A 14,982-nucleotide genomic window follows, 5' to 3' on the forward strand; every position below is an offset into this window, starting at 1 on the left:
AAAAAACTCAGCATATTACACAAATAATCATAAACTGGAATGGGTGGGGAAAAACTGTTCAAAAGGCAAAAAATTTTATGGTTTCAGTAAAAGAATCAGGAGGAAAAGTCAGTGTAAGACTCTATAATAAAATACACTTGCTTGTGTGTTCAATAGATAGATAGATAGATAGATAGATAGATAGATAGATAGATAGATAGATAGAGCGAGCGAGCCCCCAATGTCCATTTTAACTGAGGTTGCAACACTTACGAGTTGGTTTCATGGCAATAGCTCAATGTGAACTCTGTCAAATGCCTTCTGAAACTGGTGAATCTAAGGTGGGGTTTACATTAGACCGTATCAGCGGATCATCAGATTAACATTTTTAAAACGATTAGTGTGCACACAGCAACACCAATACACGATTCGCGTGCACACAGCAACACCAATACACGGATATGCTCGGCTCTGCAGGCATCCTGCGCTCCAAATCACTCCGCCCTGAACAGCAAGTGCCCTCTGGAGGGTGCGCACTCCGGCCCTGCGCAGCTCACAGAGCGCGCGAGTATAGCGCACGAGCTGTGATTCGGGACTGAGCCACTGTGTGTGTGATCTCAGTGCATATCACTTACCACTTGCAAGTGGAAGGATGGCAAGCCTAAAGACAATCATAACTACACAATGGGCAGTATTTGCATCAGTATTTGCAGTATTTTCATACTTTTATACTCTTTAATGAAAGGTGATACAAGGCGGAAGTCCGCGCCGTTTTTCAGCAGTCGCGTCACATGACCAACGCCAGCGAATCAGGAAGGTGGATGTCACAGTGACGTTGTCCAATGACGACGCCAGCTAGAGCTCAGCACAGCGTATCCGCGTATTCTCAATGTTTACACAGCACCGGACCAGACACGATCTAGATTGAATACGTGGACCCTGGCGGATTCCCATTTCCCGGCGTTTCCAGGCATTTTAATGTAAACGGACAGTGCATCCGCGAAGAAAACGAGACAGATACGGTCTAATGTAAACTTGGCCTAAGAATCCCATGATTAGTGACAGTTCTCTGAGTAAATGTGGCTCAATTTAAATTAATTTATTCAATAAATAAATGTATTTATAAATAATTAAATTTGGCTCATAATAACAATGTCATTATGCAAAAGCTGAAAATCTAAGGTTCTTGAAACTTATTTCGTTTGGAAGAACCCAACTAATTATGGGAAACAATAATTTGTAAAAGAATGGGGTTCCAACACTTTCGATGCCTAATAACTATTTTTCACTTTATATGTGATTTACAGCTAGAAGTAAGTTTTCTGATTACACAGTAACTCTGGATGGCCTTTCTGTTTCTTCACGTGCAACAGTAAAAGACCTCGGAGTGATTATTGACCCCAGTCTTTCATTCAAAACTCACATTGATAACATTACCCGGATAGCTTTCTTTCATCTCAGAAATATTGCTAAGATAAGAAATTTAATGTTACTACATGATGCGGAAAAACTAGTTTATGCTTTCGTTACCTCCAGGTTGGATTATTGTAATGCCTTACTGTCTGGATGTTCCAATAAGTGCATAAACAAGCTCCAGTTAGTTCAAAATGCAGCAGCAAGAGTCCTTACTAGAACTAGAAAATATGACCACATCACCCCTGTCTTATCCACACTGCATTGGCTCCCAATCAAATTTTGTATTGATTATAAAATAGTAATTGTCAATAGTAATTGACCTTTAAAGCACTGAATGGTCTCGCACCACAGTACCTGAGTGAAATTCTGCTCCTCTATGACCTGCCACACCTACTTAGATCAAAAGGTACAGGCTATCTGCTGGTACCTCATATATTGAAGGCTACATCAGGGGGCAGAGCCTTTTCTTACAAAGCCCCACAATTATGGAACAGCCTTCCAAGTAGTGTTCGGGAATCAGACACAGTCTCAGTGTTTAAGTCTAGGCTGAAAATATATCTGTTTAGTCAAGCCTTTTGTTAATGGTGTTTATGAGGTAAAGGTGTAGATCTGGAGTGTCCTCAGACATAGTGTTTTGGTAAACTGGGATGTATGGATGCTGTCAGTCCCCCACTCGCTTGCTCACTCGAGTTTGTTGACGGTGTAGTGGCTGGTTGCTTTATGTTCCGGGGCTCCCTCATGCCTATGTTACCTTCTGGCTCTCCCCTTTTAGTTATGCTGTCATAGTTAGTTGCCAGAGTCCCTGCTTGCACTCAGTGCAATAATGTATACTGTTCCTACTTATTCAGGTGACATTGGGCATACCTAACAACCTGTGTCGTTCCCCCCCCCCCCCCCCCCCAAAATCTGTCCCTCTGAGTTACATGTCGGTCCTGGGATCGAGATGCTGACCTCTTCTGCTCCTCGGACCTGCCTGATCCATCCTGGTGCCCCGTGTCTGGTTGGAGTCTTATCGCATCGCTCCTGTGGAGGGTGGCCCCATGTGGACAGTTGGGGGTTGCACCTGGAGGACGCTCTGGACTCTTGCAGTGGTGCTTTTGTGGCTGGGGACTGCAGTTGACTTGCTGACTTTAGGACTGCAGTTGACTTGCTGACTTTAGGACTGCAGTTGACTTGCTGACTTTGGGACTGCGGTTGTCGTGAACGGTTTTGCACTCAGGTTTCCGTCGGTGGGGGGTTTATAGCATCAATGAAGCTGATTTTATGTTAGGACTGTTAATGTTATAGTCATGTTGTCTGTTGTTGCCCAAATGAGGATAGGTTCCCTTTTGAGTCTGGTTCCTCTCGAGGTTTCTTCCTCATGTCGTCTGAGAGAGTTTTTCCTTGCCACCGTCGCCACAGGCGTGTTCATTGGGGATAGAGTAGGGATAAAATTACCTCATATTTTAAGTCTTTCAAATTCTGTAAAGCTGCTTTGTGACAATGTTTATTGTTAAAAGGGCTATACAAATAAACTCGACTTGACTTGATTTGTCAAAAAAAAGAAAAAACCCTGCCAAGTAGGTCAGGAGCAGAGCCAATGAGCATAGAAAAAATACTCAAGTTATGCATTCCCACTGCATGTTTTAATAATTAATTGCATCTCTTAATATGTAAAGTACAAATGCATTTCCAAAATAATATTGTTCTATATTTTTACATTTAGCAATTTCATTTTTTGTCACTCAAGCTCCAAATGCAGACTGGGGTCTAGCCAGCCTGGAGAGGGCTCTAATGATCCTGTCAACCTGAGCTGTGGTACAGGAGAGAGTGTTCCAAGCAATAGCAGCTTACCATATACATCAATCCCCTCAGCAATAGTCCAGAACAAGTACATGTGTATCAGACTGCTATGCCTAAAGGACCCATCCCTGCATCTAAAAAAGGGCCACACAGCAGTAATGGAAGCATTCTTTTTGCATGCTTAAAAGAAGAAAGAATGTAGAACTGTGGTTAAAACTAAGGGGTGGTTTATGGTACATGTATGCTTATGTGGAAATTGAGCAATATCAATATAACAGGTAAGTGAACAACAGTGTATTAATCTTCTGTCAACTCTTGTAAAATGAAAAATAAATATCTCAACAGTCTTTAGAGAATTTAAATCAACAAGGTCAGTGTAAATTCTAAGCAATCACCACCACCACCATGAAAGCATCGGTATAGTGTGTATTTCCTCATTCAGCAGCCCAGGTCTTAGTGGTATACTAGCATTATTACAGCAGCAGGATTAGTTAAATATTTCCACCATGTCTCTTACCAGATTGGAGTTTGTGGCATTGGAGTCATCCTCAGGGAAGGGGATGTAGACAGCTAAGGCAACACAGTTAGCAAAAATAGTCATTAAAATGATGATTTCAAAGGGTCTGGAGAAGTGTAGAGTTAAGGGCTGAAACAAGTACAGAATTTCACATCAGTTAAACAGTGTGGACAACAGCTAACAGATGCTGAGTTGTACTAAAAATTTGTGTCCTAGAGGTTGCCATAAACTGCTAAAGACACCTACATACCAGTTAGGTAGTCTTATCCTCAGATGTGCCTCCCATTGAATATTTGACATAGAGCACTGTGCAAAAGTCTTCCTTTATGTGTGCCTTGTGAGTATTAGATTTTCTTAGTTAAGTAGTTAATTGGTGTTTCAATACATTCTGTTAATTTATTGAACATTTTATCGTGTGGCAGCACGGTGGTGTAGTGGTTAGCGCTGTCGCCTCACAGCAAGAAGGTCCCGGTTTGAGCCCCGTGGCCGGCGAGGGCCTTTCTGTGCAGAGTTTGCATGTTCTCCCCGTGTCTGTGTGGGTTTCCTCCGGGTGCTCCGGTTTACCCACAGTCCAAAGACATGCAGGTTAGGTTAACTGGTGACTCTAAATTGACCGTAGGTATGAATGTGAGTATGAATGGTTGTCTGTGTCTATGTGTCAGCCCTGTGATGACCTGGCGACTTGTCCAGGGTCTACCCCGCCTTTCGCCCGTAGTCAGCTGGAATAGGCTCCAGCTTGCCTGCGACCCTGTAGAACAGGATAAAGCGGCTAGAGATAATGAGATTTTATCATGTTGTTGTTTGTTATTTCTTTGATTTTATAAGAAATCAAACTATTCAGAACAAAGCCTTCAGAAACCAAGTCATTTATTATTATTGCTTCTCATAAATTAAGCTTAAAATAACTTTGAATATGTAATTTAAATTTCTAATTAAAATTCCAAACTACAGACAGAGGTATTATATGAAACTGGTCAATTAAAGAGACTGGTTTATTGAGTGATTAATTCATGAGACTTATAAATTAAATTTACAGTTAGAGCACTGATATGAGTTTGGCTACTTTGTTTCTATTGGACTATTATTTAACAATTATTCGTAGAAGAAGAAGTGAATATTGGTGAATAATAACTGAGATGAAGTTGAGGTTATTATTCATCGATATTCACTGAGCCAGATAATTGTTTAAGTATAAATACACAGGTGATTATTTTTTTAAATTGTATTAAAAATAGTTTTTTATGCTTTTTAAATAAAATATTAAAATTATTTTTGAAATTATTTATTTCAAACTTCAAAAGCAGCATGCAAATATAATGCATGTAGACTTGTGTTATTTACAGTATCTATGCTGACTCTCATAAAATACTTTGTTTTGAAATAGATAAACTAAATCACAATTCCACCATACCTTTGAATAGTTTTAGAATAAACTTCATAGTGCTTTAAGGAACATCATTTTCTTTCATAATTTGTAATTCTTCCTCACGGTGACAAAGCGATTGGCTGCCAATTTGCTGAGTTGCTCGAGGTGAAATAGTCAGAATTTCTTGATCAGTCAGTGCACATTTTCCTATACTCACCTGCGTATTTATAGTAAATACATTTATAGTCATGGAATCATAGCACGCGGTTTTATGCAATGTGACTCATAGAAGTGTTTCTTGTTTGTTTGTTTGTTTGTTTGTTTGTTTGTTTGTTTGTTTGTTTTTAGTCTCAATCAAAAACATATCCTCATGCAAGTACAAATACGTTAGTGTCATATTGTTAGACAGCAGTCCAACTAACTACTATAAAAGAAGAAAAAACGGTTCTTTTTTTGCTCATTTCAAGTAACTTGGTGAAGAAGTATGATGCAATGTACTGTGAAAGCTTGCCACTCTTGGGACAAAAATCTCTGTCATGCTTGTCAAGTTGTCTGGTGAGAAGCTGGTTGTGTGGAGGTGGTACCATGATGATGGTACTATAGGATCTGTTACTTGTAGTTAGCTGGTGAGGATTTCTAATGCTGTGTGGATGACAGATCTGCTGGCATCACTACTACTGTGAAATATTATAGGATATTATAGGAATATTGAAAATATTGGAGGAAAAACTCTTAAGGATGGCTTAACTCAGCATTATCTTGTATGTGAATGTAATCAGTTGTATGTGAGTTAGCATGCCTATCATACTGGTCACAACAGCTGTGTTCGAAACAGAAGGTTGCTGCCTTGTTGCCTCACTGCTGTAATAGACGGGTGTCTTATAAGGCAAGACTTTTAACTGAAAGCATCTTCTAAGGATATTAATTTTGAATGAGCTTTTAGGATAGAATTTACAGTAATGTGTGACTTCAGCACACTATGTAAATAAACCAAAGAGTTACCCAGTTGGATAACAGATGCCTCACAAATCATATCAAACAAATTTATTTGATTATAATCATGGGGTTATAAGAGAGTACGAGGATTATTTCTCAGTAACTTTTTCATAAAATCGAAGCAAAAAAAAAAATCCCAAAAACATATATACTGCAACCCTGCTCTATCAAACTCCTTGCGGGATGTCCAAATAGTTTGTTGTACTGAAAAGTTTGTAATACTGAATTGGACCCACTTGTCACACTAAACACTCACTCTTATGTAAAACAAAACCAACTGTGTTTAATTTATATTTACACTTACATATTTATGAAGGAAAAAATGTGTTTTCTATGTTTTTCTAACACATAGAAAAATTATTTTCTATGCGTTATGTAAAGGAGGTGGATGGACAGATGTAATAGCAGAAAGAGTGTTTATTTACAAACAGGCAGGCAAACAGGTCCAAAACGTAATGTGAAAGCAGTGTGAGGAAACAGGTAAGGGTCACACATGGCACAAACAGAATAGCCAAGGCAAGAAGGAAAGGCAGAATCCAAATATGCAAAACAAAGTCAAAACCAGAGACACAAGGTACAGCATGTATACTTCTCAAAATCTGTGTTGTTCAGATTCCTTATAATCATGCACTGTGATTGTGCTCTGATCAGCCACAGGTGCATGGCAGTTAGTTCTAATAAGCACAGCTGCCACATGAGTACCAGTTTGAGGCGAGACATTGTACGTGTAGATGTGACACAATGTCATAAAATTAATGTGAATATTATACATTTTCAGTTAGTAAAAGTACAGTACTGGTGTCCCATCAGTTTTCTTGCTGAAGAAACTTGTAACCCTGGACCGCTTTAATTTTAGGCACATTCTCCTTATCATTAATTTCTCCTTCTGAGTCACTATCACAGTTCATTGACTGACTTAAAGGATCATGAATGGAGGTGAGGATTTCTTCATCTGTTATGTACAGGAGGTATTGTTGTCAGTGTCCACCCACTAACTTGCTCTGTTTTCTAAATCTTCACCAATCAGTGGTGGGTTTCCCATAAGCCTCTTAATGCTAATAGCATCTTAAAAAGGAGAGTGTTCATCGTGCTGCTTGCTCTACCATTTAATGATGATCTTTGCGCTATGATGCTTTTGGGAAACTCAGCACAGTTCATTCAGGTGTTACAAATCACAGATGATATCAGCAGTCATTTTGTCTTTTTGCAAATCCTTTGATCACTGTTCTCGATAATTGTTAGCAATCGAAACCTAAGCTGGACTCGTTAAGCCTTTGTTTTATCATGTTAACATGTATTGTTAACTTGACTGCAGACTTGATGACTTATTGTTTGTCACTAGGGGGAAGAGGAATGCATGGCTTAATTACTTTTTTCTCTTTTTTTAAGACACCGACTCATTGTCACTAAAGTTGGGGGACATGAAGTTAGTTCATAATAGTTCATAGTAAAAGAGTTACAACCCCAATTCCAAAAACATTGGAACGCTGTGTAAACTGTAAATAAAAACAGAATGTGATGATTTGCAAATCACAGAAACCCTATATTTTGTTGAAAACAGTACAAAGACAACATATCAAAAGTTGAAATTGAGAAATGTATTTATTTTATTTATTAATAAAATATATGCTTGTGGCAGAGGGGGTGTGGCCAAGCATCGGTCTGTGACAGGAGGGCGGATTCAGGGAAGGTAAGTGGCAGAATCACTACACCTGATGTCAATTAACCTGTGTTTGTGACCGCGCCCTATATAAAGAGAGAGAGAGCAGAGGAAGGCAGCTCTCTCTGGCACCAGTCAACTGGTGTGTGCTGTGTGACTGGATATATTTGTGTCTGAAAAGAACAAATAAAAGAGCATTATGGAACTTTATTCTGGCCTGCCGTCTTTCTGTGCTCCTCCCCCTCCTACGAACTGCCACAGTGGTGCCGAAACCCAGGAAGGAGCACAGGAAAAGAACAGCCCCATGGAGTCCTCCCCCTTCGCGGACCTGGTCCACGCCCTCGCCACGGCCCAGCAGAGCCAGCACCAGGCGCTAATCACCCTCCGGAAGGAGCAAGAGCGCTGGTTCGAGGCCCTGCTGCTGGCGCAGCAGGAATATCGTCAGGCGTTCCGGCACCTCCTCGCGTCGACGGGGTCCACCAGCACTCCCACCATGGGCCCGTCCCCCCTCATCCTAACCAAGATGGGCCCGCAGGACGACCCCGAGTCATTCATCATGCTCTTCGAGCAAGTCGCGGAGACCTCGGGGTGGCCGATGGAGCAGCGCGCCTTCTCCCCCTGCTAACAGGAGAGGCGCAGCTGGCCGTGCTACAGCTCCCCGCCGACCGCCGGCTGGCCTATGTGGACCTTCGCCAGGCCGTCCTCCAGTGGGTGGAGTGCACCCCCGAACAACAATAACAGCGCTTCCGCGCTCTGCGGCTGGAGGAAGTCGGCTGGCTGTTCGCGTTTGGCCAGCAGCTCCGGGATGCCTGCTGGCGGTGGTTGAGGGCCAACAACCGCGACGCCAAGGGAATCCTCGATCAGGTGGTGCTGGAGCAGTTCATCGGCCGCCTGCCAGAGGGAACTGCGGAGTGGGTCCAGTGCCACCGCCCGGCGTCGCTGGATCAGGCCATCGAGTTGGCGGAGGACCATTTGGCGGCTGTTCTGACGGCAAGACAGTGAACATCCTCTTCTCTCCTCTCTCTCTCTCTCCCCCTCTCTCCTCCTGTGTCTCGTCCTCGCCCCATTCCCCCACTGCAGAGGCAGGGGCTGGCCCCACCCCAGCCGGCCCGTCACACCCGCGGTGTCCTCCCGTTTTTCCCTTCTGTGTCTGTCTCTTCCCCCCCTCAGGTGAGTGAGCCCCAGGGCACCGATGCAGAGAGGAAACCCGGGCCGGTTTGCTGGCGCTGCGGGGAGCTGGGCCACCTCCAACAGCAATGTTCAGCAATGGAAGTGGGCGCGGTGGTTCGAATCCCTGATGCGCCAGGAGCTGCCCTCGATCGGGCCGGAGCGTATCGCATACCAGTGAGTATCCAAGGGGATACATATCAGGCATTGGTGGATTCCGGTTGTAATCAGACCTCAATCCACCAAAGCCTGGTGCAAGACGAGGCATTGGGGGAAGCACAGGGGGTGAAGATGTTGTGTGTGCACGGGGATGTTCACAGCTACCCGTTGGTATTGGTCCACATTTTGTTCCGAGGGGAAAAATTTATAGTAAAGGTGGTGATTAATCCTTGCCTCACCCACTCGATAATTTTGGGGACTGATTGGCCGGGATTCGGGGAGTTGATGAGTCATCTAGTGAAGAATGGGTCCTGCCATAGGTCAGCAGGGGGAGGTCCCGGTGTTGCTTTGGCGGGAGCAGCTGTCGTAGAGCTGTCCACGTCATCTTCACGTCAGAGTGAGGAGCCACAGGCTCCTCCTATCTCTCTCGGGGAATCCCTTGCGGATTTCCCGTTAGAGTAGTCGTGAGGCGAGACTCTGCGGCATGCATTTGACCAAGTGAGAGTAATCGATGGTCAAATGCTCCCGCCGAATGCCACCCCGTCCTTCCCCTATTTTTCTATTATGAAAGATAGATTATACTGAGTGACGCAGGACACTCAGACAAAAGAGCAAATCACCCAGCTTTTGATTCCAAAAAGCTGCCGGGAATTGGTATTCCAGGTGGCTCACCTTAATCCCATGGCTGGACACTTAGGGCAGGATAAGACACTAGCCCGAATAATGGCCCGATTCTATTGGCCGGGGATTCGCGGCGATGTCCGTAGGTGGTGTACGGCATGCCGCGAATGCCAGTTAGTAAATCCAGCGGCCATTCCAAAAGCGCCCTTGCGCCCCCTACCATTAATCGAGACCCCGTTCGAAAGAATTGGGATGGATCTCGTTGGGCCATTAGATCGGTCAACACGAGGGTACCGCTTTATATTAGTTCTGGTGGACTATGCAACGCGATACCCGGAAGCAGTGCCTCTTCGCAATATCTCAGCACGCAGTACTGCGGAGGCACTCTTCCGCGTCATCTCTCGAGTTGGAATCCCGAAAGAGATTCTGACTGACCAAGGCACCTCGTTTATGTCATGAACACTGAGCGAACTGTATGGGATATTAGGTATTAAGCCGATCCGCACCAGCGTTTATCACCCACAAATGGACGGTTTAGTTGAACAGTTCAATCGCACCCTCAAAAATATAATTAAAAAATTCATAAGTGAGGACGCACGTAACTGGGATAAATGGTTCGAACCCTTGTTATTTGCAGTGCGAGAGGTCCCCCAAGCCTCCACGGGGTTCTCCCCATTTGAATTGTTATACGGGCGTAAGCCACGCGGCATTTTGTGCTGCGAGAAAATTGGGAGGAGGGACCTTCACCCAGTAAAAATGAAATTCAATACGTTATTGACCTGCGTGCAAAACTCCACACACTCATACACCTAACCCAGGAGAATTTGCGGCAGGCCCAAGAACGGCAAACCCGCCTGTACGACAGGGGTACGCGCCTTAGGGAGTTCACACCGGGAGATAAAGTACTCGTACTGTTGCCCACATCGAGCTCCAAATTGATTGCCAGGTGGCAAGGACCCTTTGAGGTCACACGGCGAGTCGGGGACGTCGACTATGAGGTGAGGCGGACGGGCAGGGGTGGGGCGCTACAGATTTACCACCTCAATCTACTCAAACTCTGGAATGAGGAGGTTCCCGTAGCGTTTATTCAGAACTTTATTCTGGCCTGCCGTCTTTCTGTGCTCCTCCCCCTCCTACGAACTGCCACAATGCTCATTTTGAATTTGATGTCAGCAACATGTTTCAAAAAAGTTGGGACAGGGGCATGTTTACCACTGTTTTGCATCACCTCTACTTTTACCAACATTCTGTAAATGTTCGGGAACTGAGGAGACCAGTTCTGTAGTTTTGAAAGAGAAATGTTGTCCCATTCTTGCCTGATATGCAATTTCAGTTAATCAACAGTTTGGGGTCTCCTTTGCCATATTTTGCACTTCATAATGTGCCAAATGTTTTAAATGGGAGACAGGTTTGGACTGCAGGTAGGCCAGTTTAGCACCCAGACTCCTTTTTAGCAAAAGTGAAAGGTAAGATGTAGAAGAGAGTAGTGAGACCAGCTGTGATGTATGGATTGGAGACCATACCCTTAACAAAGAGACAGGAGGCAAAGTTGGAGGTGGCGGAGTTGAGGATGTTAAGGTTTGCGATGGGAGTGACAAGGTTGGACAGGATAAGGAACGAGTACATCAGAGGGACAGCACATGTAGAGAACTTGGGAATTAAGCTAAGAGAGATGAGACTGAGATGGTATGGGCACATCATGAGAAGAGATGCAGAGCATGTGGGAAGGAGAATGTTGAGGATGGAGCTGCCAGGCAAACAAAAATGAGGAAGACCAAAGAGAAGATACATGGATGTGGTGAGAGAGGACATGAAAGTGTCAGGTGTGGTAGAGAAGGATGCGGAAGACAGGGAGCAATGGAGAAAAAACATCCGCTGTGGCGACCCCTAATCGGGAGCAGCCAAAAGAAGAAGAAGAAGGCTCCTTTACTATGGAGCCATGCAGTTTTAATATGTGCAGAAAGCAGTTTGGCATTGTCTTGCTGAAAGAAGGAAGGCCTTCCCTGAAAAAAATTTGTCTGGATGGCAGCATATTGCTCTGAAACATGTATATACATCATTCAGCACTAATGATGCCTTCCCAGATGTATAAGCTACCCATGTCATGTGCACTAATGCACCCTCATACCATCACAGATGCTGGCTTTTGAGCTGTGCGCTGATAACAAATTGGATGGTCCCTGTCCTCTTTAGCCTGGAGGATGTGGTGTCCATGATTTCTAAAAAGAATTTCTATTTTTGATTCATCAGACCTCTGGACAATTTTCCACTTTACCTCAGTCCATCGTAAAAGAGCTCAGGCCCAGAGAAGGTGGCAGTGTTTTTGCATATTGTTTATATATAGTTTTAACTTGCATTTGTTAATGCAGTGATGAACTGTTTTCACAGATGATGGTTTTCTGAAGTGTTCCTGAGCCAGTGCAGTGATTTCCACTACATATGTGTCTGCTTTTAATGCAGTGTTGCCTGAGGGCCTGAAAACCACAAGCATCCAATGTCAATTTTCAGCCTTTTCTCTTGCATACAGAGATTTCCCCAGATTCTCTGAATCTTTTAATGATATTATGTACCATAGATGATGTGATCCCCAAATTCTATGCAATTTTACATTGAGGAATGTTATTCTTATGTTGTTGCACTGTTTGCCCATGCAGTCTTTCACAGAGTGGTGAACCCCTCCCCATCTTTACTTCTGAGAGACTCAGCCCCTCTGGGATGTTCTTTTTATACCCAATCATGTTACTGACTTGTTTATAATTAACCATTTTTTAAATCACATTACATAACTTTTTTAGTCTTTTGTTGCCCCATCACAACTTTTTTGAAATGTGTTGCTGACATCAAATTCAAAATGAGCATATATTTTTCAAAAACCAATAAAATTTCTCAGTTTCAACATTTGATATATTGTCTTTGTACTATTTTCAATGAAATATAGGGTTTCCATGAGTTGCAAATGATCACATTCTCTTTTTATTTACAGTTTAAACAGTATCCCAACTTTTTTGGAATTAGGGTTGTAGTTATAGTAGGGTTGCAGGTAGACAAAATTCCTTTTCTGTGATGTTCGGTCCACCAACTTTAAAAAAAAAAAATTCTGTTACTTGAGAGAACTGCTGCACAGGCAGCATCAAGGAAATAAGAGTTCAATCAGTTGCAAATGGTCTTTGATGCCTTGCTGTCTTGTTAGACACCCTCCTGACACACTGTTAGACATCCTATTACCACACTGATTGAGACTCACTTCAAGGGATTTTAATCAGACCAAAATCAAAATTGTATTTCCAAAATGATCAACACATACACTGTGTGACCAGAGGCACAAAAATACTATGTGATGTCTACCATCATATCAAGGATGCATTTTGGACCCAGCCCTATATTTGACTATATTTCACTATTTCTAACTCCTTTATACAGACCCCTACACAACATGGCCAAACATTAATCTGGCCTAAGAGAGCTAACAATATACTAAAGGACTGCTTTGAATGCACCAGTTGGGATGTGCACATGCAAAGAATCCTTAAAAATAATGAAATAAACTATGTCTATATGAACAAAAATACTACAAAGAGTGATAAACAGTAATAGAGTCAACATTTGGTGTGACAACTTGTTAGAGCCATAGATAAGAATTTCATATTTGTCTTATTTCTGCATTATTGTTATTGTATATTTAATTGAAGTCATATTATGTCAATTTATGTTAAAAGTATTGTGTAATTTCAGACCCTTATTTTGACAGTTTTAGTCTTACTCTATCTGTGCATAAAGATGTAATATAGGGACCTTTCACTGATGTCACAGATTTTTCTTTATCATGCAGCAGCCACCATATTGCCAGGCAAACAAAGAAACATAGTCATGACAGTTAATCTCTCTGAAATAATGAAAAATTTTGATTATACCAGCAGATCACATTACATTGAAAAGCTGAATCATGCAGGCATCACACATCAAGTTACCCACAAATGTATTTATTTATTCTTCTCACTGCTCTGGGTGTACGTTTGTGTGTGCATGCACATTCACTGCTTCAGATGAGTTCAATGAAGAGAAGGAATTTCGCTGTGCTTGAGTGTACATGTGACAAAAGTAAAGGCTTCTTCTTCTTCTTCTTAATTTACCCACAAATGTATTTATTCCACTTGAAAAGTGTACGGCAAACCAGCTAACGGATTTGGGATACGACAACATCTTGAACTATTTAGTATTTGGGACTACTAAATACACTGGAAAGATGCTAAAGGCATACAAAAGTACAGATACCCACCAATATTTCAAGTCAGGTTTCGTGCATGCCAGAATGTTATGGGAAACAGGCCCTCGGGAGCTCAAGGCCATGTGCTTGGATATAGCGCTTGGAATCACTCTCAGAAAAACATCACTAATCGACCATAAGATGCTGTCAAATCCTACACAATTGTCAATCACACTAGGCTTTTCTTTGGGAGCCTTTAGAAGTCCAAACATTAAAAAGAAGAGAGAAAAAGTCAAGTTTTGAAGTATGTACTTTGTGAAGTTGCCATGATTTTTAGCCATTCGAACATGTTGGTGCCACTAGTATTTTCTTGATTTTGCAACAAAAATGCTTATTGCACCTCAAAAACTGAGCCCAAACAAAATTTCTAGAATATATCTTGATGCTTTTGTAGAAATGAAACTACTGTTTTAGAGCACATGCATTTGACCTCTTACAAGCTTTTGTTTACTGGAAAGCTTGCTCTCCATGTTCATGTTGCTAAACAATATCCAAGCATGTGACCTCTAGCTTGCTCGTCAAGGATCATCTCATCTCATCTCATCTCATTATCTCTAGCCGCTTTATCCTTCTACAGGGTCGCAGGCAAGCTGGAGCCTATCCCAACTGACTATGGGCGAAAGGCGGGGTACACCCTGGACAAGTCGCCAGGTCATCACAGGGCTGACACATAGACACAGACAACCATTCACACTCACATTCACACCTACGGTCAATTTAGAGTCACCAGTTAACCTAACCTGCATGTCTTTGGACTGTGGGGGAAACCGGAGCACCCGGAGGAAACCCACGCGGACACGGGGAGAACATGCAAACTCCGCACAGAAAGGCCCTCGCCGGCCCCGGGGCTCGAACCCAGGACCTTCTTGCTGTGAGGCGACAGCGCTAACCACTACACCACCGTGCCGCCGTCAAGGATCAATTAGGGATAAAATTAGCTCATGTTTCAAGTCTTTAATTTTCTGTCAAGCTGCTTTGCGACAATGTCTGTTGTTAAAAGTGCCATACAAATAAACTTGACTTGACTAGCTGCAAAGGGCCTATGCCCGATAAAG

The 14,982-nt window shown here is 42.8% G+C and overlaps 1 protein-coding gene across 1 annotated transcript in view; it reads right to left on the reverse strand.

The window, feature by feature from the left end:
- Nucleotides 1-14,982, reverse strand: part of cacna1c (calcium channel, voltage-dependent, L type, alpha 1C subunit) — an 880,695-nt gene that overhangs the window by 671,872 nt on the left and 193,841 nt on the right. The window contains exon 3 of the mRNA XM_060902748.1: nt 3,695-3,800. Within this exon, the coding sequence (XP_060758731.1) occupies nt 3,695-3,800 (106 nt within the window). The remainder of the gene's footprint in view (nt 1-3,694; nt 3,801-14,982) is intronic.

The sequence above is a fragment of the Neoarius graeffei genome, chromosome 21 (assembly GCF_027579695.1).
Source record: "Neoarius graeffei isolate fNeoGra1 chromosome 21, fNeoGra1.pri, whole genome shotgun sequence".
Lineage (NCBI taxonomy): Eukaryota > Metazoa > Chordata > Actinopteri > Siluriformes > Ariidae > Neoarius > Neoarius graeffei.